This window comes from Mercenaria mercenaria, chromosome 14 (assembly GCF_021730395.1).
Source record: "Mercenaria mercenaria strain notata chromosome 14, MADL_Memer_1, whole genome shotgun sequence".
NCBI classification, from domain to species: Eukaryota; Metazoa; Mollusca; class Bivalvia; order Venerida; family Veneridae; genus Mercenaria; species Mercenaria mercenaria.
In genome coordinates, this window is record NC_069374.1 from 56,785,379 (window position 1) to 56,811,387 (window position 26,009).

Consider the following 26,009-nt stretch of genomic DNA (forward strand, 5'->3'; position numbering starts at 1 on the left):
GTATGGCCAGATACGGAAGCTCATCTCTTGTGTCGTTGCCATTGCAGCGTGTCTGAAAAATAAATGCAGCGAGATCATTTACAAAGTGACAAAACAATGTAAATGAACGTATCTCCTTTTGAAATATCTTTAGAAAACTATCTATTAGAAAGAGCTTACTGACACATTAAAACTTATGAAAAAGAAATTAAAAGTCAGACAACAAAACAACAAACAATTAAGATATACAAATGAGTATACAAATTTTGTAACAAAACTGAAGCCGTTCGCTCATTATATGAAAAATGCCATATACGGTACATCAATCAATAGCAACTTCGAAAATGTATTTTATAGATTATAATATGATATAGCTTTTATGATATATATATAAAAGTTTGTACATTGAAGTTAAGTTCATATGTTTTCTTTTTGTTTCACACAAATATTTCTTCGTTGACCTTTATCCGAAACTCTTCACGCAAACGTAACAGCAGTCACAGTTTGTATTATTATTATTTACCACATTTTTATAGAGCTCTTTTCATCTATAAAATAAACGTTCAAAAGCGCTGATGGCCGCACTTCAAACATGAAATCACGATTATCTTGAATGTATGTAATTATTGTGTACGACTGCCTTCGCAGCTGCCGAAACGTTACAAATATGCACGTGTAACAAATTTTCGGGGAAATGCAGGTATCGATTTTTTTTTAAACCATGTTATATGGACGATACTGAAAGAGCCAGCTCTTGAAAATTATTAAGTAAACATTGCAAAAAGATAAAAGTCCGAACTGAAGGAATATTGCTTATTATATAAAGAAAAAACTTACTTGAATACGTATGGGACAACTGTAACGAAATTTAGTAACAATGTTATAAGGTTCATTTCCAATACATTAGAGGATAGTATTTCCAGCTTCTTCAATGTTTGCTTTTCAAATGAAAAAGTGGCACGTGGACATTTTATGGCTTGCTGATAAGCACACGTTTGGCCATCTAAATGATTTCTTTGTAGTACAGAGAAAGCGGCATGTGCTTCTACTAGATATATTTTTGCCTTCGTCATATGTAACGAGTTCATGTGTGCTTGTCAGTTTGTTCGTTCGTATTGTTGGATATATCGCCGTTGTTTTTTTTTTTTTTTTTTCAAAAATAGTTATCTTGTGTCCATGAAATATTAAAGAAAAGAGCATACAAACACTGGAAAACGGCAATAAACCCAAGTGAAAGAACATTTTTTATACATATGTGATAATGGCAAAGAATAGATATAAACACATGTTAATGTTTCATTTTCCGCAATACAAAGGAGTTACTTAGATGACAACATATGCTTATCAGTAAGCCATTCGATTTTGTCTGATCATTTTTATTTGCCCGAGACGTACACAGAAATAAATAAAAAGCTGAAAATACCGGCTTTCGACGTCTTGGAAGTGTATTTTACAGCATTGGACATGAATCGTAAAAAAATGTTGTTTCTTTTATCATTGTCATGTGTGTATTCAAGTAAGTCATATTTTTCTTTGTTTGTTATAAAATATCGTTCTTTCAGCTCAAATTAACATCTTTTTTGCAATGTTTACTTTACATTTTCTTTCAGTATCCTCAACAAAAAATTGGTTACATAAAATTCATTACCTTTTCTTTTTCCATTTGGATGGTCAAATAAGGTATTTACCCTAAAATTACCACTCATATTGCCACTCATGAATGGCCATACAAATTAAATACATGTGTATAGGAAAGTCAAGTTGCCCTTTATTAGCTTTGAATTAATAAATAGTTCTATTGTGTATTTACGTAAATATCATGACTCCATAATCCCATTTTTTGACAAGATCTGGCAAGGGCAGGCCACGCGATGCCAGACTGGGTCGGATTTTGCGTGGTTTATGTTTCTTATTTTCAAGATAGTATCCACGTGACGGTTACTAATCTCTAGTAATAAAATTAGGACAGTTTTGAAATTTCATTTTAGAGTTCCTTTGCCGTACTAATCGTATACAGATACTTTTATTTTTATTTTTCCATTCAGTATAATTTATTAGTAAAATTTCTTTGTTTTCCCAATATAAAATAAAATATCAATCTGTGATGACTCTGTCTAATCCTATGAAAAAAAAGTTATTGGCTATCTTCATGTCCATTATAGTTCCACGTTCGAAATCATTCAATAACTATCACTCAAAGACTCCTCTCCGAAATTAATTCTATCCGCAGACTGCTGTACATCGCTCCAAACACTCCACACTAATACTCCACTGCACCATTCCACTCAAGGTTTTAATATATGCCGCTTAATATTTTGTTGTTAAACATATAGCAATTGTCTGGACCTGGTACAATGCCAATTCTAAAAAAAATTATTTGTCATTCATTGTACCCCTCTGTTGCCAGTGAATCATCCCTTTAGGATCAACCTTACACCGAGTCAAAAACACTAATCCATCAACTTTCAATTAATTGGAGATTTGTTATAATACGTTCACATTTTTAATTGCATCAGACTTTTAGATGACAGACGTCTTTGATTTATTGAATGAGAAAATAAATCGGATCCAACTGCCACTTGTAAAAATCCTTAGTGTCAGTTTCTTTAAAATAACTACATGAAAAAGTATGAACTTTCCAGATCTAGCCTGGCCTGACCCGTTTGAAAATTGGGCTCATTAGGCCGGACACAGGGATTTGAACATGACCTTCGCTAAATTGTAACAGGTCAATTAATCAGTAACCTACAGCAAGGTTTGAGCATTGCCGCATAATCCTTTGACTACCGCAAACAGCTTGAACATACATTGTACTTAAAGTCAATGGAGCGAAAACATTTTGTGTTCTGGAATATTAAGAACGCGTAGACTGTACATAATAGAACCTAGTGCAATTAGAACAGTCCCGTGAAATATTTACGACAATGAAAAGTAGGTGTTGGTTCCTATCCACTTGGGATTCTCGCAATAGGTACCAGAGCAGAGTAGTGCAGTTTAGGGTAGCCAAAGAAGTGTGACCTTATATGTGACAAACCATTTATCCTTCAATGAAAATACTTTGTTTTGCAATTTATATCTTATAATGTTAACATTTTGTAATCGCAACAATTGAGCCACGGAGATTCAGAGCTCAGTTACGTATAAAATACATAATATTGAAACCAATCTATCCTGTTAGCAGCTATGTCACATTGACAGGTAAAGGGTCAACGGATACTTTTGGGGGTAAAACGAGCTTTTTTTTATGCTACCCTTCACCTTACGTATGTCCATCCGTCCGAATTTGTGTCGTGCTCATCTATTACAGAATTTGATCTAGAGTCATCAAACATTCACAGGATTGATAATCAGCATATATGGACGCTCCAGTCTCAACAGCTTCATTGGTTCTTTAGCGTGCCAGGTCTGTAATAAGAATTTGCTGAATTGAATAAAGAATACTCAAATATCTGGGTGGCTGGTATCTAAATTTACCCAATATGGACTGGGACAACATAAACTCATCCTCTTACTGTAGAGAAATTTCTTGATATCCTAAATGAAACCAACCTCAAAGTTTGCTAGAGAAAAAACAATATCCTAGATTCATTGTTCACGACAAATCCAGTTTTGGTCAGTCAACATAATATCTTATTTGGCATCAACGACCATAACACTGTTGCGGCCAAATAACACTTCCACCAAAATTCGCTACCAAAAGCCTCGAAAAATCTCACTACCGTAAAGGATTCAGTCGATAAGAACCATCATGAAACGTTAAAGGAGAATTTCTCATACACTCCAACAATTTAACAAAAGAATTTCTTCCGACAAAAATGGCTCGATTTAGATAAAATGGTTAATCAAAGTTTAAATTGAATAATCAGAATGAGTCATAGGGACTTAAGAAAAAATAAGAAATAAAACAAATCATCTGATCGTAAATATTTCTTGGACGACAAACGTGTACAGTCCGACAGAAAATAAATGAAGTTGATCGAAAATACCTTGAAAAAATCAGTTTGAATATAAATCAGTCTGATACATCAAAATCTAACACCGATCTCCTCAAGCATTCCAAACAAGATTCAGCATTCCTGTTACCTTTAAAATACCCAAACAAAATCCATTTCGATGACATTGCAAAAGCAACAGCACCAAATAAGCAATTTCAATCGGTATTTAGTTAAAGATCCCTTTTTAATTTAGAATATTTCTATTTCTATATTATGATAGAAAAAAGCTTGAGAAGTTCGATCAATGTTAATTAGTTGCTGTTCGCAACATGATCAATGTTGCTATATTGAACAAGCTTAACCATAGCCTGGCATTTCACTCCCGATTTTATCTTTTATTCACTATCACATTTTCCTTTCCCTTTAATTTGGTCCGAAATCCTTTTATTTCTATTTACAATCTTTAAAGCTTGACGCGCACGAAATTAAGAGTCTACGTCCCTGTAAAGGTTTATAAACAATTTAAGTTGATAAATAAAGTACGTTATCCGAATGTTAGTTTTCTTAAGTTAGATGGGCGAATAGTACTCAATACCCCTATTTCCTGTTACATGTACTATTTTACCACTGGCTGCGTTGGAAAAGTTTCTGCTGAACTGTCTTCCATGGAAAATACCCGAGGTATCAGACTGATCACTATCAGCTCAAATATAAACCTACGCTGGTCACAAGCATTCCAATTATAAATAGTTCAAAACCTTCTTCCTTTCCTCGTTCCAAATCTCAATAGCATCTTGTTTTCTTTTTCTCTGCTGCACTTCAGTACGTATGTGTAACATTCTGTCGAAATCGGCATGTTCCTATTGCATGCTAGGTACAGAGCTGAAACTTAAAATCGTGGAAAGAGACATTGAAAGAAGCGAAAATGAGTAATTCAAAGGGTTGGATTTATCGAATTGAAATCCTTGCACTCCTGTTTGGTTTTCTTTTTTCTAAAATAGTTTTAGTTGTATACGGAAAAATAAGTCTGAAATCTGACTTGCTAGAAAATGGCGAAGAAAAACTTTATTAAGTAAGTGGATTTTAAAAATATACAGACATTAAATAGGAAGATGACGCAAGAAGGTAGTTAACAGCAGATTGAAATAGTTTTCATGTTTTTGCTCTGAAGAGGTATTTCCTTATTTTCTTTACGTTGTTTTTCTTCCTGAAATAACATAACAGAGCTATGCCTAACATTTAGATAGCGTTTCCATAATAAAATATTAATAATAACTCGTCATGAAAACTTAGTTCATATTCTATAACAACTTGTGTTTGACTGAAAATAAAATTTTGTATCAAACATGACCCCCACTTTTCTTTTATTTTCTATTATCCACTGACATTATTCTTCAAGAAAATGTGATTTACAGACATTTAAAATGGGTCGTGATGTGTGTTGCAGCCCTTAGAATTTTCTCAATTTGATATAGAATAAATAAGACCACCTGTTTAGTGTATCCATGCCTATATTTAATAGCTAAAGGCTGTTTACCTAATCAAATGTAAGCCTACGCTGGTATAGTCTTTTACTCTAGCGCGGTATTCTTCCGTGGTCCACTCGAATGTAGTCCCTGACACTATATAGTTCTTTTTTGGGGGCTGGGGCGCATTCTCGGGTTTTGTTGTATTTTCAATTTATAATCAGTAATCACATCCTTATAGATTATTTTAGAAGAGGTCAGATATATGGAAGTTGGTAATATGTAGTTTTGTGATGTTGCTTAGTGAAAGCTGAGGATGCTGGGAAAGTTAGAGGAAGAATAAATTGTTTACAATAGTTATGTCATTCGAAGTTAGCCGGTGTTCTTCCATTATGGGCGACATATTGCTTTTTTCTGTGTTTTCAATAGCATTTGGATTATATTATACAAGGAACATGGTCTGGCAACAAGTGTAAGAATGGAAAAGTAAAATAAAACACTGTAGACTTTGAAAATTTAATATGACTCAAAGAAGAAATGTTTTAAAACCGTCATACCTAAAAATGAATGCTGCGTTTCAGTATTTATATGTAGCATTCTATTGATATCGGCATGTTCGTATCACATGCTGGGTAAAAATAACGACTTAAAAATTATGTTTCTAAAAGAGACATTGATCGAAGTGTTAAAGAGTGCAAATTAAGCTGGTTGCATTTAATTAAGTGTAGTTTTTTATATAAACATTTTCTTTTTTCTGTAAAAGCGATTTAGTTCTTTATGGAAATTTAAGTTATTTCAAGTAAGTGGATTTTTATATGAAAAATGAGAACACACTAAATAGCTGTTCTTCTTTATTCTATATAAAACTGACGTATTTCCAGTGGCCGCAGCACACACCAGGACCCATTTTATATGTCTGTAACTTACATTTTCTTGAACAATATTGTCAGTGCCGGATAAAAATCGAAAGAATAGTGGGAGTCATGTTTGATGCAAGAAAAATATTTTCTGTCAAACACACAAAATGCAAAATCAGCTAAAAATGAGACTCCAAATTGTAGTGGTGGTGTATGATCTAAATTTTAATGAAAAATTCTGTCTTGTTGTTATTTCATTATGAAAATGCTACCTACATGTCAAGCATAGATCTGTCATTTGATTTTAGCAAAAAAAATGCAAAGAAAATAGCTCTACAGAGCAAATCACTGAGGACTATTTGTATCTGCCATGCGACTACCTTTTTCCGCGCCATTTTTCTTTATAGTGTCTGTATGCCTGAAATCAGCATCTGTCAGATTTAGTGGTGTTCAGCCTATTTCCTTATAGGAAACGGTCACATGAATAGTCACATGACCAAACAAAATGGTCGCCGTATCACTGCTCCTGACAGGAGTGTTTGTGAGTTTATTTACTTTTTTGTTGTATCGGCTGGAGAAAATCAGAAGAAATGTGGACAGGCTCGGGGGACCTAGATCTCTCCCGATTCTAGGAAATGTGCATCAGCTGAAGAGAAGTCCTAAAGGTAAAATTTTGATAATTTAGCTCGAATGTGTAACTGTGTATATATGCATATCATATGTTGAGATGTGATGCAAGCTCAAGCTTATTTGAAACACACTAGTCCCAGGGCAAGCCAGTACTGGTGTTATATGATAGGCGTGTTTCTGACCTAAGTGGGGTTCAAACTCGTGACCTCTGTTGAGCCGACACCTGAACCACCAGACTCGCATCACAGTTGATGTCATCTAAATTATTTTAACATGTCAGAAATATTTTGCCAGTTACAAAGTTTGTAAGAAATAAGTTTACTCTTAGGGGAAAGTTTTGACCAGATCTTCTGACATGTAGCACTGACTGCAGATAAATTCCAAGGTTCCAAACAAGTCACAAATCTAGCTATATATAGCTAGAATAGGGGTGAGGGCCATTTATAAATAGACTTGTCGTGGCTTATGAATAAAATTTCAGGCTCCTGTCAATTAGCAGTCAAACAAATAACGTTTATACAAGATATGTCAAATGCAAAATGGTCATTATAATATCCTAATGGCTTGTAAGAAGATAGACAATTACACAAAACCAAGATCTTTGCAGTCATAAAGCAGGTGTCCTTTGTGAGACTCACTTTTAACTTTCATAGATAAGTTATATGCATTTAAAAGTAATATTTTCAGTCTACTGTCGCTGACTTTTTGTTCAGTTTTATGCCATAATTAATTTTAAATTTCAGATTTCACAGAACAGTTTTTAAGTTTGTTTGAGGAATTTTCTTACCAGCCAGTACTTCGCTTACTATTTGGATGGCATCCCATGATATTTGTTTGTAGTCCAGAGGAGGCAGAGGTATCAACATTATTATTTTAATAAAGAGAGTATAATTGAGACATTATAAGTTTAATATGTAATGTAATTTTGATTTAATATTGCCTGGGGTGCCAGCAGATAAAAAATAAAGTTAAAAGATGTATATCCAAATGAAAAAAATGTAAAAAATAACTAACTTACATTATAACCTGCAGTTATATTCATGTCTTTTTATATAAATTACCGGTCAATAATTTGTGCTATTAACTGGCCTGTAGTTTAACATGACATTTTGTTTGGGGGATATTTAATTTGAATTAGACAAGTAGCTGTTAAACAAAAAAGGGGGATTAATAGAATATTTTGGCAAAGCATGTTTATAAACTTTAAGTTATGACACAATATTATCTTGTAACTTTTCAGCCATTACTTAACAGCTCTAAACACATGGATAAGTCTTCAGACTACAGGTTTATGTATCCATGGTTAGGAACTGGACTTCTCACAAGGTTGGTAGAAATCAGAATATTGCTTTAAAAGTGCATACCTCCAGATGAGAGCTTCAAAAATTGTTGGTGCCTCAGTTTTAGACTTGTTTTCTTTTTTTTTGTACCCCCCGACAACAAAGTTGTAAGGGGGGGTATACTGGTTTCAGGTTGTCTGTCTGTCCGTCTGTCTGTCCGTCTGTCCGTAGACGCAATCTTGTGCGCACCATCTCTCCTCATCCCCTTGACACAATTTAATGAAACTTCACACAAGTGATCAGTACCAACAGTAGTTGTGCATGGGGCATGTTAGGTTCTTTTAGAAAAAAAAATTGCAGAGTTATGGGACTTTGTTTTTTTGTTACTATACTATATACATAGACACAATCTTGTGCGCACCATCTCTCCTCATCCCCTTGACACAATTTAATGAAACTTCACACAAGTGATCAGTACTAACAGTAGTTGTGCATGGGGCATGTTAGGTTCTTTCAGAAAAAAAATTTGCAGAGTTATGGGACTTTGTTTTTTTGTTACTATACTATATACATAGACACAATCTTGTGCGCACCATCTCTCCTCATCCCCTTGACACAATTTAATGAAACTTCACACAAGTGATCAGTAACAACAGTAGATGTGCATTGGGCATGTTTGGTTCTTTCAGAAAAATGTTTTGCAGAGTTATTGGACTTTGTTTCCTTTTAACATACTATGTACATACAGTCTGCATATGCAATCTTGTGCATGCCTAATCTACCAAACCCTTGCACACAATTTAATGAAACTTCACACAAGTGATCAGTACCAACCCTAGTTGTGCATGGTGCATGTTACATTCTTTTAGATAAATATTCTGCATAGTTATGGGACTTTGTTTTTTGTTACTATACTGTATACATACAGTCTATATACATACAGTCCACATAATTATGCAATCTTGTGTGCGTCAAATTGCAATGTACTGTGTCAATGCATGTGGGGGGTACATTCATCACCTTTAGTGATAGCTCTAGTTTTTTTTTTTTTTTTACTTTGGAGTCCAGATTAATTTCTACTTTTTAAGTAGATTTATCAAAGTTGTCAACCAGATTAGACTGATGATGTGTTAGGTAGTCAGATAGGTGGTGTCAAACTCCTCATGCCAGTAATTTTATTTTGGGTTGAGATATGGAAACGACACTTGGTCTGTAGCAAGCTTACAGTAAGACCAATTGTGGCATTACATTATTATAGAGCTAGGTAGTTCCATGTCATAGTTGATAGAAATAAATATCAGCACAGTATCTTTATTTGGATAGATACATTGAAATAAAACATGGCTTCTAGGTATACTAAGATTTTAGATAATCTTATCTTAGGATTGTGTATGGGTCATGGTCAGTATTATTTAATTTTTCTGTATGCATTACAACATGCATTATGGAAGGGCAATAAGTGGTCTCAAAAACATAAATAGTCTCTAAATACAACACTTTTCGTTATTCAGCAACGTAACAAGGAACTGAAAAAGTGGTCTCATAAGGCAAGTGGTCCCTTAATTCAAGTGGTGTCTTAAAGCAAGTAATCTTTTAATGCAAGTGATCTCTTAAACCAAGTGGTCTCTTAATGCAAGTGGTGTCTTAAAGCAAGCTGTCTCTCAATGCAAGTGGTCTCTTAAACCAAGTGGTCTCTAAATGCAAGTGGTCTCTAAAACCAAGTTGTGTCTTAATGCAAGTAGTCTCTTAATGCAAGTGGTCCCTTTAACCAAGTGGTCTCTTAATGCAAGTGGTGTCTTAATGCAAGTGGTGTCTTAATGTAAGTGGTCTCTTAATAAAAATGGTCTCTTAAATCAAGTGGTCTCTTAATGCAAGTGGTGTCTTAAAGCAAGTAGTCTCTAAATGCAAGTGGTCTCTTAAACCAAGTGGTCTTTTAATGCAAGTGATGTCTTAAACCAAGTGGTCTCTTAATGCAAGTGGTCCCATAAACCAAGTGGTCTCTTAATGCAAGTGGTGTCTTAAAGCAAGCAGTCTCTTAATGCAAATGGTCTCTTAAACCAAGTGGTCTTTTAATGCAAGTGGTGTCTTAAAGCAAGCTGTCTCTTAATGCAAGTGGTCTCTTAAACCAAGTGATCTCTTAATGCAAGTGGTGTCTTAAAACAAGTGGTCTCTCAATGCAAGTGGTCTCTTAAACCAAGTGGTCTCTAAATGCAAGTGGTCTCTAAAACCAAGTTGTGTCTTAATGCAAGTAGTCTCTTAATGCAAGTGGTCCCTTTAACCAAGTGGTCTCTTAATGCAAGTGGTGTCTTAATGTAAGTGGTCTCTTAATAAAAATGGTCTCTTAAATCAAGTGGTCTCTTAATGCAAGTGGTGTCTTAAAGCAAGTAGTCTCTAAATGCAAGTGGTCTCTTAAACCAAGTGGTCTTTAATGCAAGTGATGTCTTAAACCAAGTGGTCTCTGTAATGCAGTGGTCCCATATACCCAAGTGGTCTCTTATGCAAGTGGTGTCTTAAAGCAAGCAGTCTCTTAATGCAATGTCTCTTAAACCAGTTGTCTTTTAATGCAAGTGGTGTCTTAAGCAAGTAATCTCTTAATGCAAGTGGTCCCTTAAACCAAGTGGTCTCTTAATGCAAGTGGTGTCTTAAAGCATGCAGTCTCTTAAAGCAAGTGGTCTCTTAAACCAAGTGTTCTTTTAATACAAGTGGTGTCTTAAACCAAGTGTTCTCTTAATGCAAGTGGTCCCATAAACCAAGTGGTCTCTTAATGCAAGTGGTGTCTTAAAGCAAGCAGTCTCTTAATGCAAATGGTCTCTTAAACCAAGTTGTCTTTTAATGCAAGTGGTGTCTTAATGCAAGTAATCTCTTAATGCAAGTGGTCCCTTAAACCAAGTGGTATCTTAATGCAAGTGGTATCTTAATGTAAGTGGTCTCTTAAACCAAGTGGTGTCTTAATGCAAGTAGTCTCTTAATGCAAGTGGTCCCTTAAACCAAGTGGTCTTAATGCAAGTGGTGTCTTAATGTAAGTGGTCTCTTAAACCAAGTGGTCTCTTAATGCAAGTGGTGTCTTAAACCAAGTAGTCTCCTAATGCAAGTGGTCTCTTAAACCAAGTAGTCTCTTAATGCAAGTGGTCCCTTAAACCAAGTGGTCTCTTAATGCAAGTGGTCTCTTAAACCAAGTGGTCTCGTAATGCAGGTGGGGTCTTAAACCAAGTGTTCTCTTAATGCAAGTGGTGTCTTAAAGCAAGTAGTCTCTTTATGCAAGTGGTCACTTAAACCAAGTGGTCTTTTAATGCAAGTGTTCTCTTCATGAAGGTGGTCTCTTAAAGCCAGTGGTCTACAAAGTGGCCTGTCAATGCAAGTGGTCTCTTTAACCAAGTGGCCTCTTAATGCAAGTGTTCTCTTCATAAAGATGGTCCCTTAAAGCCAGTGGTCTACAAGTGGTATCTCAATGCAAGTGGTCTCTTAAAGTAAGTGGTCTCTCAATGAAGTGTTCTGTTCATGAAGGCGGTCTCTTAAAGCCAGTGGTCTACAAGTGGTCTCTCAATGCAAGTGTTCTCTTCATGAAGGTAGTCTCTTAAAGCCAGTGGTCTACAAGTGGTCTCTCAATACAAGTGGTCTCTAAAATCAAGTGGTCTCTTGATGCAAGTGGTCTCTTAAACCAAATGGTCTATTAAAGCAAGTGTTCTCTTCATGAAGGTGGTCTCTTAGAGGTAAGTGGTCTGCAAGTAGTCTCTTAATGCAGGTGGTCTCTGAAACCAAGTGGTCTTAATGCAAGTTTTCTTTTCATGAAGGTGGTCTATTAAGGCCAGTGGTCTACAAGTCGTCTCTCAATGCAAGTGGTCTCTTAAACCAAGTGGTCTCTTAATGCAAGTGGTCTCTTCAATGAAGGGTCCCTTTAAGCAGTGGTCTACAAGTGGTCTCTTAATGCAAGTGGTCTTAGACTAAGTGTCTCTTAATGCAATAGTCTCTAAAACCAAGGGTCTCTTAATGCAAGTGGTTCTTAAACCAAGTGGTCTCTTAATGCAAGGGGTGTTCTCTTAATGCAAATGATCTCTTAAAGCCAAGGGTCTACAAGTGTCTCTTAACAAGTGGTCTTTTATGCAAGTGGATTCTCATGAAGATGTCTCTGAAAGCCAGTGGTCTACAAGTGGTCTTTAATGCAAGTGGTCTCTTAATGCAAGTGGTCTCTTCAAGTGGTCTCTTAAAGCCAGTGGTCAAAGTGGTCTCTTAAACCAAGTGGTCTCTAATGCAAGTGGTCTCTTAAACCAAGTGGTCTCTTAATGCAATGTCTCTTAAACCAAGTGGTCTCTTAATGCAAGTGGTCTCTTAAAACAAGTGTCTCTTAATGCAAGTGGGTCTTAAAGCAAGTTGTGTCTTAATGCAAGTAGTCTCTTAAACCAAGTGGTCTCTTAATGCAAATGTCTCTTAAACCAGTGGTCTCTTAATGCAAGTAGGTCTTAAACAAGTAGGTGTCTTAATGCAAGTGGTCTCTTAAACCAAGTGGTCTCTTAATGCAAGTGGTCTCTTAACAAAGTGGTCTCTAAACCAAGTGGTGTTTTAATGCAAGTAGTTCCTAAACCAAGTGGTCTCTAATACAAGTGGTCTCTTAAACCAAGTGGTCTCTTAATGGAAAGTGTCTGTTATGCAAGTGGTCTCTTAAAGCAGTGGTCCTTAACCAAGTGGTGTCTTAATAAAGTGGTCTCTCAATGCAAGTAGTCTCTTAAACCAAGTGGTCTCTAATGCTGGATCTCTCTAATGCAAGTGGTCTCTTATGCAGTGATTAAACCAAGTGTCTCTTAATGCAAGTGGTCTCTTAAACCAAGTGGTCTCTTAAAGCAAGTGATGTCTTAAACAGTGGTCTTCATGCAAGTGGTCTCTTAGAAGTAAGTGGTCCATGCAATAGTCTGATGAATGTTTCTTAATGCAAGTGGTCTCTGAAACCAAGTGGTCTTAATGCAAGTTTTCTTTTCATGAAGGTGGTCTATTAAGGCCAGTGGTCTACAAGTGGTCTCTCAATGCAAGTGGTCTCTTAAACCAAGTGGTCTCTTAATGCAAGTGGTCTCTTCATGAAGGTGGTCCCTTTAAGCCAGTGGTCTACAAGTGGTCTCTTAATGCAAGTGGTCTCTTAGACTAAGTGGTCTCTTAATGCAATTAGTCTCTAAAACCAAGAGGTCTCTTAATGCAAGTGGTCTCTTAAACCAAGTGGTCTCTTAATGCAAGTGGTGTTCTCTTAATGCAAATGATCTCTTAAAGCCAATGGTCTACAAGTAGTCTCTTAAACCAAGTGGTCTTTTTATGCAAGTGGATTCTCCATGAAGATGGTCTCTGAAAGCCAGTGGTCTACAAGTGGTCTCTCAATGCAAGTGGTCTCTTAATGCAAGTGGTCTCTTCATGAAGGTGGTCTCTTAAAGCCAGTGGTCTAAGTGGTCTCTTAACCAAGTGGTCTCTAAATGCAAGTGGTCTCTTAAACCAAGTGGTCTCTTAATGCAAATGATCTCTTAAACCAAGTGGTCTCTTAATGCAAGTGGTCTCTTAAAACAAGTTGTCTCTTAATGCAAGTGGTGTCTTAAAGCAAGTTGTGTCTTAATGCAAGTAGTCTCTTAAACCAAGTGGTCTCTTAATGCAAATGATCTCTTAAACCAAGTGGTCTCTTAATGCAAGTAGTGTCTTAAAGCAAGTAGTGTCTTAATGCAAGTGGTCTCTTAAACCAAGTGGTCTCTTAATGCAAGTGGTCTCTTAAACCAAGTGGTCTCTAAAACCAAGTGGTGTTTTAATGCAAGTAGTTCCTAAACCAAGTGGTCTCTTAATACAAGTGGTCTCTTAAACCAAGTGGTCTCTTAATGGAAATGATCTGTTAATGCAAGTGGTCTCTTAATGCAAGTGGTCCCTTAAACCAAGTGGTGTCTTAAACCAAGTGGTCTCTCAATGCAAGTAGTCTCTTAAACCAAGTGGTCTCTTAATGCATGTGATCTCTTAATGCAAGTGGTCTCTTAATGCAAGTGGTCTCTTAAACCAAGTAGTCTCTAAATGCAAGTGGTCTCTTAAACCAAGTGGTCTCTTAATGCAAGTGATGTCTTAAACCAAGTGGTCTCTCAATGCAAGTGGTCTCTTAATGCAAGTAGTCTCTCAATGCAAGTAGTCTCTTGATGCAAGTGGTTTCTTAATGCATTTGGTCTCTTAAACCAAGTGGTCTCTCAGTGTAAGTGGTCTCTTAAACCAAGCGGTCTCTTAATGCAAGTGGTCTCTTAAACCAAGTGGTCTCTCAATGCATGTAGTCTCTTAATGCAAGTGGTCTCTTAATGTCAGTGGTCTCTTAAACCAAGTGGTCTCTCAATGCAAGTGGTCTTTTAATGCAAGTGGTCTCTAAATGCAAGTAGTCTCATAATGCAAATGGTCTCTTAAACCAAGTGGTCTCTTAATGCAAGTGGTCTCTTAAACCAAGTGGTCTCTCAATGCAAGTAGTCTCTTAATGCAAGTGGTCTTTTAATGCAAGTGGTCTCTTAAACCAAGTTGTCTCTTAATGCAAGTAGTCTCTTAAACCAAGTGGTCTCTTAATGCAGGTAGTCTCTTAATGCAAGTGGTCTCTTAAACTGAGTGGTCTCTTAATTCAAGTGGTCTCTTAAACAAAGTGGTCTCTTAAAGCAAGAAGTCTCTTAAACCAAGTGATCTCTTAATGCAAGTAGTCTCTTAAAGTTACCTTCCATAATATTGAAATCATTTTCAACAAAATGTTAGATCATGGTATCAGTCTAGGCAATTTGCGGTTTTCATGTTTAAATTTCATTACGTTACTTTGTAACAGCTTATTTTCTATGGAGGACTTAAGATATAGTGAAATCGAAAGTAGACTGATATCCAAGAATGATATAATATATTTATGTGAATAATCCATATTTCAAATCTCATTAAGATTTTGGTTACAAAAATTTTGATTTTTCTAGAGGTCTACTATGTTATTCCTACAATCACTAAGTGTCATCGACGACAGTTAGTCAAATTCCGTTAATAAATCAAAAAGTATACTTATTATAACCTTTATCAATGTGTCAGGAATGAAAGTTATATAATTTGACCACCTTAATCAAATATAACTTTTTTCTTCACTAGATTCAATAGAACTATGGAATGCATCTTTAAACCAAGTGGTCTCTTAATGCAAGTAGTCTCTTAAACCAAGTGGTCTCTTAATGCAAGTAGTCACTTAAACCATGTGGTCTCTTAATGCAAGTGGTCTCTTAAACCAAGTGGTCTCTTAATGCAAGTAGTCACTTAAACCATGTGGTCTCTTAATGCCCATGTGGTCTCTTAATGCAAATGGTCTCTTAAACCAAGTGGTCTCTTAATGCAAGTGGTCTCTTAAACCAAGTAGTCTCTTAATGCAAGTGGTCTCTTAAACCAAGTGGTCTTTTAATGCAAGTGCTCTCTTAAACCAAGTAGTCTCTTAATGCAAGTAGTCTCTTAATGCAAGTGGTCTCTCAAAGCAAGTGTTATCTTAATGCATGTTGTCTCTTAAAGCAAATGGTCTCTTAATGCAAGTGGTCCCTTAATAGAAGTTTGACAGTAATTGAAAGATTCTGCAGTGGTGCATTGGGCTAAGGTATTAGTCTGAGGTATTTTTAATGAAGATGTTAATGGTTCAATTCTGCAGTGGCAGAAACTTTTATCTTGATCAAAGTCAAATGTATATTTTTATGTTTTATATCTATACTATAGCATTGCAAATATCGCTTGCGTTACCATGCATTTAAGTTTTACTGAATCACAACATCACTTTAATCCTTTTTTTAAGCACTGGTGAGAAATGGAAGAGCAGACGTAAGCTTTTAACACCATCATTTCACTTCAAAATCTTACATGATTTTGTTGGTGTGTTTAATGAACAAGCAAAAATACTTCTTGAGAAGATGTTGCTGCAAGCTGATGGTAAAACCACAGTTAACATGCTTGATGACATCACACTCTGTGCATTAGACATAATTTGTGGTATGTTATATTGGTAAGCAAGTTTGGTACTTAATTATGTTAATTAGAGAGGCCATTTTTATCAAAAAATTTTGCAGTGTCAGCACTGTTTAGAAATCAGTTGTTTATTTTTTTAAACTTTATAACTGTAGCGAATCTCCATGCATAGTTGTAAGCAAATGCTAAAGTTTGTTTGATATATTTTATCAGTAAGTTTAACCCTTACCCTGCTAAGTTTCTATAATGAATTTGTCCATCTTTCAATTTGGACATTACCAATAACTGTTAAAAGGGGTGCATACCGAAAACATACTGACTGAATGGTGAACAGTACAGATCATGATCTACACTGGTCGCAAAGGCAGAATCAGTCTTGTCCAGCATGATAAGGGTTAAAATTTCAGATTTAAGTTGTACAAGTATATTTTGAATGTAAGGTTCAATATTGTGTGAAAATTGATATATTTAGAACTTTGACCTCTGGGAAACTTATAGAAATAAATAATAAAATCCTAAGTATACAAGTATGAAGTCACAAAATCAGGCACATAATTTATTGCATTTTTTGCTATCTCTACAAAGTTTTAATTCTATGTTCCCTGTATGATTAGCAAATTGAACAGTTGTTTTCCTTACAGAGACAGCCATGGGTAGAAGTGTGAATGCTCAAAGAGACAGTAATTCAGAATATGTACAGGCTGTATGCAAGTATGTTATTATTTCTTGACTTTAGTCTTGTCTTGGACTAAATATTTCCCCAGTTTAATGTTGCAGGTTTCTTACTTATTAGTGATGTAGGTTTCAATATTGTTTTTTTACGACACTGTTCAATTTCAATTTAGTTATTTCTGAAACTGTATTTGGATAATACATATAAGTATAATGTTGTTAAAACCATGGTTCCAGTAAAACCACTATTGCAGATATTTTTACGGGGAATATAGAATATTTGGTAAAATTTCTCATTGTATCTTTCAGGGTGGCAGAATACACAATTTTACGAGCACGGTCACCATGGTTATGGCCAGAGATTCTCTTCAGTCTGATTGGTCCAGGCAAGGACTATAAGAGATGTTTGTCCATACTCCACGGTTTCACTGAAGAGGTAATGATTACACAGGGTAGAAATAAATGTGAAATTGAAAGCTTAAGACTTCATTCTTGTAGGATTGGTGAATCCAGAGGAGACTTCTTGGCTCAAGCTAGGGAGCTATTTGAGCAAACAGCCACTTCGGAGCACCCAACCTCTCACATGAAACATTACATTGAAATTTAAGTTGCACAATTTTTGTCGAGCCCGCTTGCGGAAGCGAAGACATAGTTCAATTAGTTGTCCAAATGGCTGTTTGGTGTATGTGCATGCATTCCGTCTGGAACATAACTTTGACTCTTGTTTATATTTGGCATGAATGTTAACCTCAGTGAGACAGAGTGTCATGCACAAACCCCAAGTTTCTATCTCAGAGGTCAAGGTCACAGTTGGAGGTCAAAGGTAATGTCAGATCTTGTCGGGCCCATTACTTTGACATGCATTGAGGAATCTTGTTTCTATTTGGCATGATTGTTAACCTTAGTGAGATGGAGTGTCCTGCACAAACACCAGGTTTCTATCTCAAAGGTCAAGGTCACAGAGGTCAAAAGTCATGTCAGATTTTGTCTGGCCTATAACTTTGACATGCATTTAGGAATCCTGTTTATATTTGGCATAAATGTTAACCTCAGTGAGACGGAGAGTCATGCACAAACTCTAGGTTCCTATCTCAAAGGTCAAGGTCACTGTTGGAGGTCAAAGGTCATGTCAGATCTTGTCCTTCCCTTATCTTTGACATGCATTGAGGAATCTTGTTTATATTTGGCATGAATGTTTTTCTCAGTGAGACAGACTCTATGTCAAAGGTCAAGGTCACAGTTTGAGGTCAAAAGGCGGGCTCGACATGTTGCCAGTGGGCATCAAGTTTTCATCAACACTCCACTGATTACCTATTATGGGCCTGAAATGTGTGCCAGAATGATGCCAGTGACATAATTTAAGCTCTGCCTACTTCATGTCCTTATATTGTGAGAGGTGAAAGCAATTCGAATTATCCGTTGTATCAGAGGCAGTTTGATTCAGTCAGTAAGGGACTAGGTTAGTCTTTGAAATTATGTGCTAAATTGTTAATATTGTGTAAATATTTGGATTTACATTAACTTAGCTTATACATTTTCTTTTGATCAGTATTTTGACCATTCAAAATTTAAATCAAATAATTTTTACTTGTGTTTTTCAAAACAGTTATAGAATTATTGAACAAATATGTAAAAACGTACGACTGTGAAAATTACTTGAGAGAAATTTACCCACACGTTCTATGATACCTGCTTTAGATAGTGAGTTAACTCTTTTTTGTACATTATATTCATAATTAAGTACATGTATATGTTTTTCTTGGTTTGGGAACTGATTGGTTAAGACTTAAATATATACATTGAATTGTGACAGTGACTTCAGATGAACCTTCCTGATATGGTACACTTAAAGTAATTTATACAATGATAAACGGGGACCTTTTGTTACGACGATGGCCATTTATGTTTAAAGGTAATACAAGAAAGACAGGCAGAAATTTTGAAGAAATGTGATTTTGAAAACACTAGGCCAGAATTGCTAGAAGAGAGAGAAAATGGAACCACTTTGGGCTGTAAGAAAAGACTAGCATTCTTAGATATGCTGCTGTGTGCAACAGCGGGACCACAGAAAATGACATATCAAGATATCAGAGAAGAGGTGGATACATTCATGTTTGAGGTTTGTTTAATATTGGTATTCTGTTTTGACTTAATTGCTTGAAGATACTTTAATTTATAATGTCTTTGTGAAGGTGTGGCAGTGCTCTTTTTGGTTGTTTTTTTTGCCATTGTTGGGACAGAAATTCAGCCCCGTTTTCCTTTCCTAAAACTCTGAGTGTTCCCCCGATTTAGAGAAAATTCCTCAATGTGTTTTTAGCTCACCTGTCACAAAGTGACAAGGTGAGCTTTTGTGATCGCGCGGTGTCCGTCGTCCGTCCGTGTGTCCGTAAACTTTTGCTTGTGACCACTCTAGAGGTCACATTTTTCATGGGATCTTTATGAAAGTTGGTCAGAATGTTCATCTTGATGATATCTAGGTCAAGTTCGAAACTGGGTCACGTGCCGTCAAAATCTAGGTCAGTAGGTCTAAAAATAGAAAAACCTTGTGACCTCTCTAGAGGCCATATATTTCACAAGATCTTCATGAAAATTGGTCAGAATGTTCATCTTGATGATATCTAGGTCAAGTTCGAAACTGGGTCACGTGGGGTCAAAAACTAGGTCAGTAGGTCTAAAAATAGAAAAACCTTGTGACCTCTCTAGAGGCCATATTTCTCAATGGATCTTCATGAAAATTGGTCAGAATGTTCATCTTGATGATATCTAGGTCAAGTTCGAAACTGGGTCACGTGGGGTTAAAAACTAGGTCAGAAGATCTAAAAATAGAAAAATCTTGTGACCTCTCTAGAGGCCATATTTTTCATGAGATCTTCATGAATATTGGTCAGAATGTTTACCTTGATGATATCTAGGTCAAGTTCGAAAGTGGGTCACGTAGGGTCAAAAACTAGGTCATTAGGTCTAAAAATAGAAAAACCTTGTGACCTCTCTAGAGGCCATATTTCTCAATGGATCTTCATGAAATTTGGTCAGAATGTTCATCTTGATGATATCTAGGTCAAGTTCGAAACTGGGTCACGTGGGGTTAAAAACTAGGTCAGTAGATCTAAAAATAGAAAAACCTTGTGACCTCTCTAGAGGCCATATTTTTCATGAGATCTTCATGAATATTGGTCAGAATGTTCACCTTGATGATATCTAGGTCAAGTTCGAAACTGGGTCATGTGGGGTCAAAATCTAGGTCAGTAGATCTAAAAATAGAAAAACCTTGTGACCTCTCTAGAGGCCATATTTCTCAATGGATCTTCATGAAAATTGGTCAGAATGTTCACCTTGATGATATCTAGGTCAAGTTCGAAACTGGGTAACGTGCGGTCAAAAACTAGGTCAGTAGGTCTAAAAATAGGAAAACCTTGTGACCTCTCTAGAGGCGATATTTTTCAATAGATCTTCATGAAAATTGGTCAGAATGTTTACCTTGAAGATATCTAGGTCAAGTTCGAAACTGGGTCATGTGGGGTTAAAAACTAGGTCAGTAAATCTAAAAATAGAAAAACCTTGTGACCTCTCTAGAGGCCATATTTTTCATGAGCTCTTCATGAATATTAGTCAGAATGTTCATCTTGATGATATCTAAGTCAAATTCGAAACTGGGTCACGTGGGGTCAAAAACTAGGTCAGTAGGTCTAAAAATAGAAAAAACCTTAAGACCTCTCTAGAGGCCATATTTCTCAATGGATCTTCATGAAAATTGGTGAGAATGTTCAGCTTCATGATATCTAGGTCAGGTTTGTAACTGGGTCATGTGCGGTCAAAAACTAGGTCAGTAGGTCGAAAAATAGAAAAACCTTGTGACCTCTCTAGAGGCCATATTTTTCACAAGATCTTCATGAAAATTGGTGAGAATGTTCACCTTGATGATATCTAGGTCAAGTTTAAAAGTGGGTCACGTGCCTTCAAAAACTAGGTCATTAGGTCAAATAATAGAAAAACCTTCTGACCTCTCTAGAGGCCATATTTTTCAATGGATCTTCATGAAAATTGGTCAGAATTTTTTATCTTGATGATATCTAGGTCACATGTGCTCAAAAACTAGGTCACTATGTCAAATAATAGAAATAACGACGTCATACTCAGTTGAACACTGGGTCATGTGGGGATAGGTGAGCGATTCAGGACCATCATGGTCCTCTTGTTACATATTCCAACCAAAACTCCAGGCAGATCCACAAATTTATGTACATGTACCATTTAAAACAGAAAACAATCTGTTTTAAGATAATTTTCTTCTCTTATGATAAATATGAATTACTGTCCTCTGAAAGCTCTTGCTTAGATCTTAATTTTAGATATATATTTTGTATCAAAATCTGTGAAGATGTTGAAATTTTTTTTACTTTAACTGAATGTGTGGCTTATCGAGTTTGTAGCAAAAATTTGGAAACTGACAACTGATGCACTATACTGTCCAGCTTATCATTGATGAGATACATGTAGATAAGTGGATAAGACTGCCATATTTAAGTATTAAACAAAAGAAACAAAATGAATAATATGTTTTCCATTACTTTATATAGTTGACCAGTACTGTCACTCAAAAATTTCTAATAATTCAGCTTAGTATTTGCTGGACATAATTGATGCTTAACCTATAACCTGCTGGCGGCAAGGGATTCTGCCTCTGCAACTAGTGCAGATCTTGATGAGCCTGCAAATCCATGCACCTGACCAAGATCTGCACTTTTTGCCATTCAGTCAGTATTTTTTTGATAAACACCCCTCTTAACAGTTAATGGTACTGTCCAAATTGAAAGATGGACAAGCGCATTATAGAAATTTAGCAGGGTAGGGTTAATGTGCACAGGGCTATCTATTAGCCATACAGACAATAAGTAACTTACCATTTGTTATTTAAAAAAGACTCTTTTTTTTCTTGAGAATATATTTGAAGTTCTAACTTTACTTCGAAATAAATCTACTAAAACAGACCATTTTATATTTGATGACTATTGCTTCTATTTGTTTAGGGCCATGACACAACAGCCACTGCCGCCAGCTGGGCACTTCATTTCATAGGGGCCGACCCTGATGTTCAAAGGAAAGTTCATGACGAAATGGACAAAATATTTGGTAAGTTAATTAAATAATAAGCAACCCCTTCCTTCATCAATACTTCTTATAATCAATACATGTACTTCTTATAAATAATAATGATTTATTTCGTTGGATACTGTATTCGTGTATAATTACATTTATTACACATTTTTCAGTGCATTTTAAATTATTAGTGAGAAATACATCTGAACATAATAGATTTATGCAAGAAAAGTTTATTTCATATCTTGCTTAGCATAAAATCATTTTATTAAATTCATTATAATTTGATAATCCTTTTGTTAATATATATTGTACAAGCTATTGCAAATAGCATGCTTAGAGTTTCGAAACTTGCAGATGTGTGTGAACCCTTTAAGTCCCTGCTAAAGAAATATTTTTGTTTCATGCAGCCACAGTTGTTTGTTTATACGTTTGCTATTCAACTACCTGATTGTACTTCAATCCTTGTTGGTGTTAATACCTGCAGAGATATTTAGAAAACTGTGTGTTTTGGCTTTTAAACCAAAGAAAAGAATTAAAATTATTGTATATAATTATTCTCTAAGATTATGTTAATTTCATTTTAATGACATTCCTTTGTTACCTAGGTGATAGTGATCGAGATGCCACAATGGACGATCTCAAGGAAATGAAATACCTTGAATGTTGTATAAAGGTAATTTTTATGCTGGAGGTATTAATTGTGTTGTCCCCACATTATAACTTGTAGCTGTCAAAGTTATGGAATGGTTAAAAATGTTGATTTCTACTCTAATCTTTTAACACAGTTGTCTCGAGCCTTATCAAATGCAGTGGCCTTTGTGCCCAAGTGGTTACTGTCACAGACTTTGAATTATTTGCCAGCCACCACACTGGATTCAAATCTTTGCTTTAGGTCAAGAAAGAATTCTGTCATTTGAGAATTTCATACAGCAGGCTTTAATACAGAAGGTCAGTGATTCTATCTGGGTACCCATTTATGCCTGAAATTATGCCAAGAGTTGCATTTTGGGTCTTTCTCTGCCAGTAAAAGCTGGAAAGTTACCATATGACCAAAACTGTCAGTGTGAGTGAATTAAACTCAACAAAACAGTTATTATATGCTTTCCTGTGTGGAGTCCATGCAACTGTGTTGCATGTCAGTTTTTTAGTGTACCAGACATGGGGTCGATTACTTTGAAAAGTAATTGATTATTAATTGATTATTAAAACATTTGTAATAATCGATTATTAATTGATTAACAGACCAATTCCTATTAATCGATTGTGTACAGCCTAAACATATTGGAAGTTGCCATTTTACCTTAGCTAGCATTTTGGAAGAACAAATGCAGTGGTTTAAAGATACATTATGTTCAAATTTTATATGTAAGAATATAAACAAGATTAAACTCTGTCTGTATTAACAGAATAAACCTGTTTCTTAGTAGAAATGATACTGTTTGATAGGTTTAAATTACTACAGATTTATAAGTAAACACAGTATGAACATTTTATGGGGTTATAAAGCTGGAAGTTTTTTTTAATAAAATGATTTACTAGATAAGATTTAATTGTGATAGCTCTTCTACATACACAGACTTATATTATTTGTAATGACTTTATATGATAAATTATTTTAAATGGAGTCTTTAACACAAAACAATATTTTTTCTATTCGGATGTTGATATAAATCTCAGCAAGTAAGTTTTGTGTCAAAGTTTAAAAGATTTTATTGATTAGAAAATGTATTATTTAATACTAGTTAATAATCAGTTGCATTAAATTAACATATCTTCTGTTGTTAAGTTCAGCAGGCATGACGGTCAAAATCACTACAAATGTAATGAATGAAAATTACCAGAAAGTAACTTGCAAAAGTTTCAAACTTTTACAACAGTTGTTAAAACATTTCAGGAATCTCTGAGAATATTTCCATCAGTAGCATTGTTTGGTAGAAGTCTTACAGAAGATACTTTAATAGGTTGGTATCATTGTTTTGTATAGGTTGGCACATTGTGTCATTGTTTTGTATAGGTTGGTATCATTGTTTTGTATAGGTTGGTATCATCGTTTTGTATAAACTTGTTCAGCCCGTATATACTTTGTAGCGATATTGAAAGTAAAATTAACCAAATGAAAAATATGTTTTCTTTAATTGGAAATATCATCACACCAAAACTGCCAGCTAGGTTGGTTCTACTTTCACATGTTTCGGGTGGACTGTTGGTTGCTACAGAAGTGACATCATGCCGACCTGTTCAATACCACCTCTGGAATGGATTTGTGGAAGTTTTTACTTACTTGCATTGAACAAGCTAATACACCCAGTTTCAGTAGATCTCCCACCTACCTTTTCCTGATGTAAGAACTGTACAAAAGGAGAAAATAGATATATATTGAGAAACCGATCTCCACTACCCATTTTATTCTCACTTTTTTGTAAGATGTCATTCAGGTACCTGTTTCAGTATATGTGGATGATAACTATGATGTTATGCTATGAAACCAGTCTGTTGTTATGCTTGAAACCTGTCTAGGTAACCATGATGACTATTTGTGTTTTTCAGGTGGTGTTAATATACAAAAAGATACCACTGTTGTGATAGTGCCAATAGCAATTCATAGAAACAAAAATATATACCCGGATCCAATGAAATTTGATCCAGACAGATTTCTTCCAGAAAATTCTGTGTCAAGACATCCATTTGCCTTCATACCTTTTTCAGCAGGGGGAAGAAATTGTATTGGTAATTTTTTCATTAAATAACTTTTTTCTAACCTTTTACGGCCGACTGACCTCAGATCACTAGACCGGTTGCCCCAGTCAGTGTTTAAGAGCATGTTACTAGAGCTATGAAATCATAGTAACTTTTAGCAAGACTATACAAAGTAGATTGAGAGCTATCCTACTCGACCTTGCGTAGGCGTGGGCATCAGCGTCTGTTCCATGTCGACACTGAAGTTAAAGTTTTGATGCACTTTCTCTTTATCTCTATAATTACAAGATGGCTTTGCTTCAAGCAAGAAAAACTTTTCTTGGATATTTTTCTAAAGATATCTAAATTCATGTCAATTTCAGGTCAGAAGTTTGCTATTTTGGAAGAGAAAGTACTACTCACAACCATCTTTCGCAACTTCTCAGTGAAGAGTATGCAGAAAAGAGAAGAGTTATGTCCAATATTAGAACTGATGTTGAAGCCAGGAAAAGGAATAGAAGTTATTTTAACAAAAAGAAGCACTGAATCAGTCATATGAGCTTAATATACAGTTAAACCTGTATTAAGCAAACAAAAAAGAGAGCAACATAGTTTCGTTGCTTAAGATATGTGGCCGATTTAGTACTAAAACAGTTTTGGAAGTTAACTTACTGGCTACTTAAAACTAATTGATTAATACAGGCAGCCACTGAAGTAGATTCAGGGGTTTTAGATAAACCTTGAACATGATTGAAAACTTACTGTGATATATTTACTGTATTTTGTTAAAAACGTATTATTCTCTGAGTGTAAAAGACACAAACAGTCTGTGATATTATAAACTCTACAATCTGATAATCTTTAGTTTTTATTTGAAAGTAGTTCCTTGTCTCCCTAGATCAGTATTTTCTCTCAGGATTATCTGGGATCTCCATTACTGAGTGAACACGTTTGCTGGCTTTGAGTCAATTTCCCTTCTTTGCTGTGGGTACAAAACCTTGCTAGGGTGTAGAAATATTTCAAGAGGTGGTTCTACCCACGTGCCAATGCATGCTTGAGATGGTGTTTGGATGTCTTAACCTAAAGATTGAGGTTTGATGCTAGTGGTGTTTTTGCAATTTACCCTACCCACAAAGGATCCACGGTTATAGCTCACAATTTTCAGGGTAATGACGGTCAGTTTACCTTGCAGTATATTGTCAGTAATACCACAGCCAAACCTGATGTCATCATGAATGGAAGCAAATTAATTTCCGTCAAATGTAGATCAGAATGTTGATTCCTTGAGCTTTCTTAGTATGACATTGTCAGCCTTTCCCAACTTTTTGGTCTTACTGGAATGGCTAAGGCTATTTTCCATATTGGGACAATAAAGCAGAATTCCAGAACAATGTGGGACTTTACTTAGACTCAGAGTACTATCATCCTGGAGGCATGAAACCAAAAGCCAGCGAA

General features: G+C 35.5%; 1 protein-coding gene across 1 annotated transcript; it reads left to right on the forward strand.

Annotated features, from left to right (window-relative positions):
* Window positions 1–6,738: 6,738 nt before the first annotated feature.
* LOC123527893 (cytochrome P450 4V2-like) lies at window positions 6,739–25,412 on the forward strand. Its single transcript, XM_045307612.2, has 12 exons — window positions 6,739–6,902; window positions 7,611–7,723; window positions 8,108–8,193; window positions 15,937–16,130; window positions 16,748–16,817; window positions 17,088–17,214; window positions 18,691–18,897; window positions 21,806–21,908; window positions 22,484–22,551; window positions 23,773–23,839; window positions 24,426–24,605; window positions 24,938–25,412. The coding sequence occupies exons 1-12, from the start codon at window positions 6,743–6,745 to the stop codon at window positions 25,111–25,113; spliced, it is 1,551 nt and encodes a 516-aa protein (XP_045163547.2). The 5' UTR covers window positions 6,739–6,742; the 3' UTR covers window positions 25,114–25,412.
* The last annotated feature ends 597 nt before the right edge of the window (window positions 25,413–26,009 follow it).

Excerpts from the sequence above, each read along its gene's own strand:
- LOC123527893 (XM_045307612.2), top strand. The coding sequence starts at position 6,743 with ATGGTCGCCGTATCACTGCTCCTGACAGGAGTGTTTGTGAGTTTATTT. Across the intron at positions 7,724-8,107 it reads GTAGTCCAGAGGAGGCAGAG|CCATTACTTAACAGCTCTAA; the intron begins GTATCAACATTA and ends GTAACTTTTCAG. Across the intron at positions 8,194-15,936 it reads GGAACTGGACTTCTCACAAG|CACTGGTGAGAAATGGAAGA; the intron begins GTTGGTAGAAAT and ends CCTTTTTTTAAG.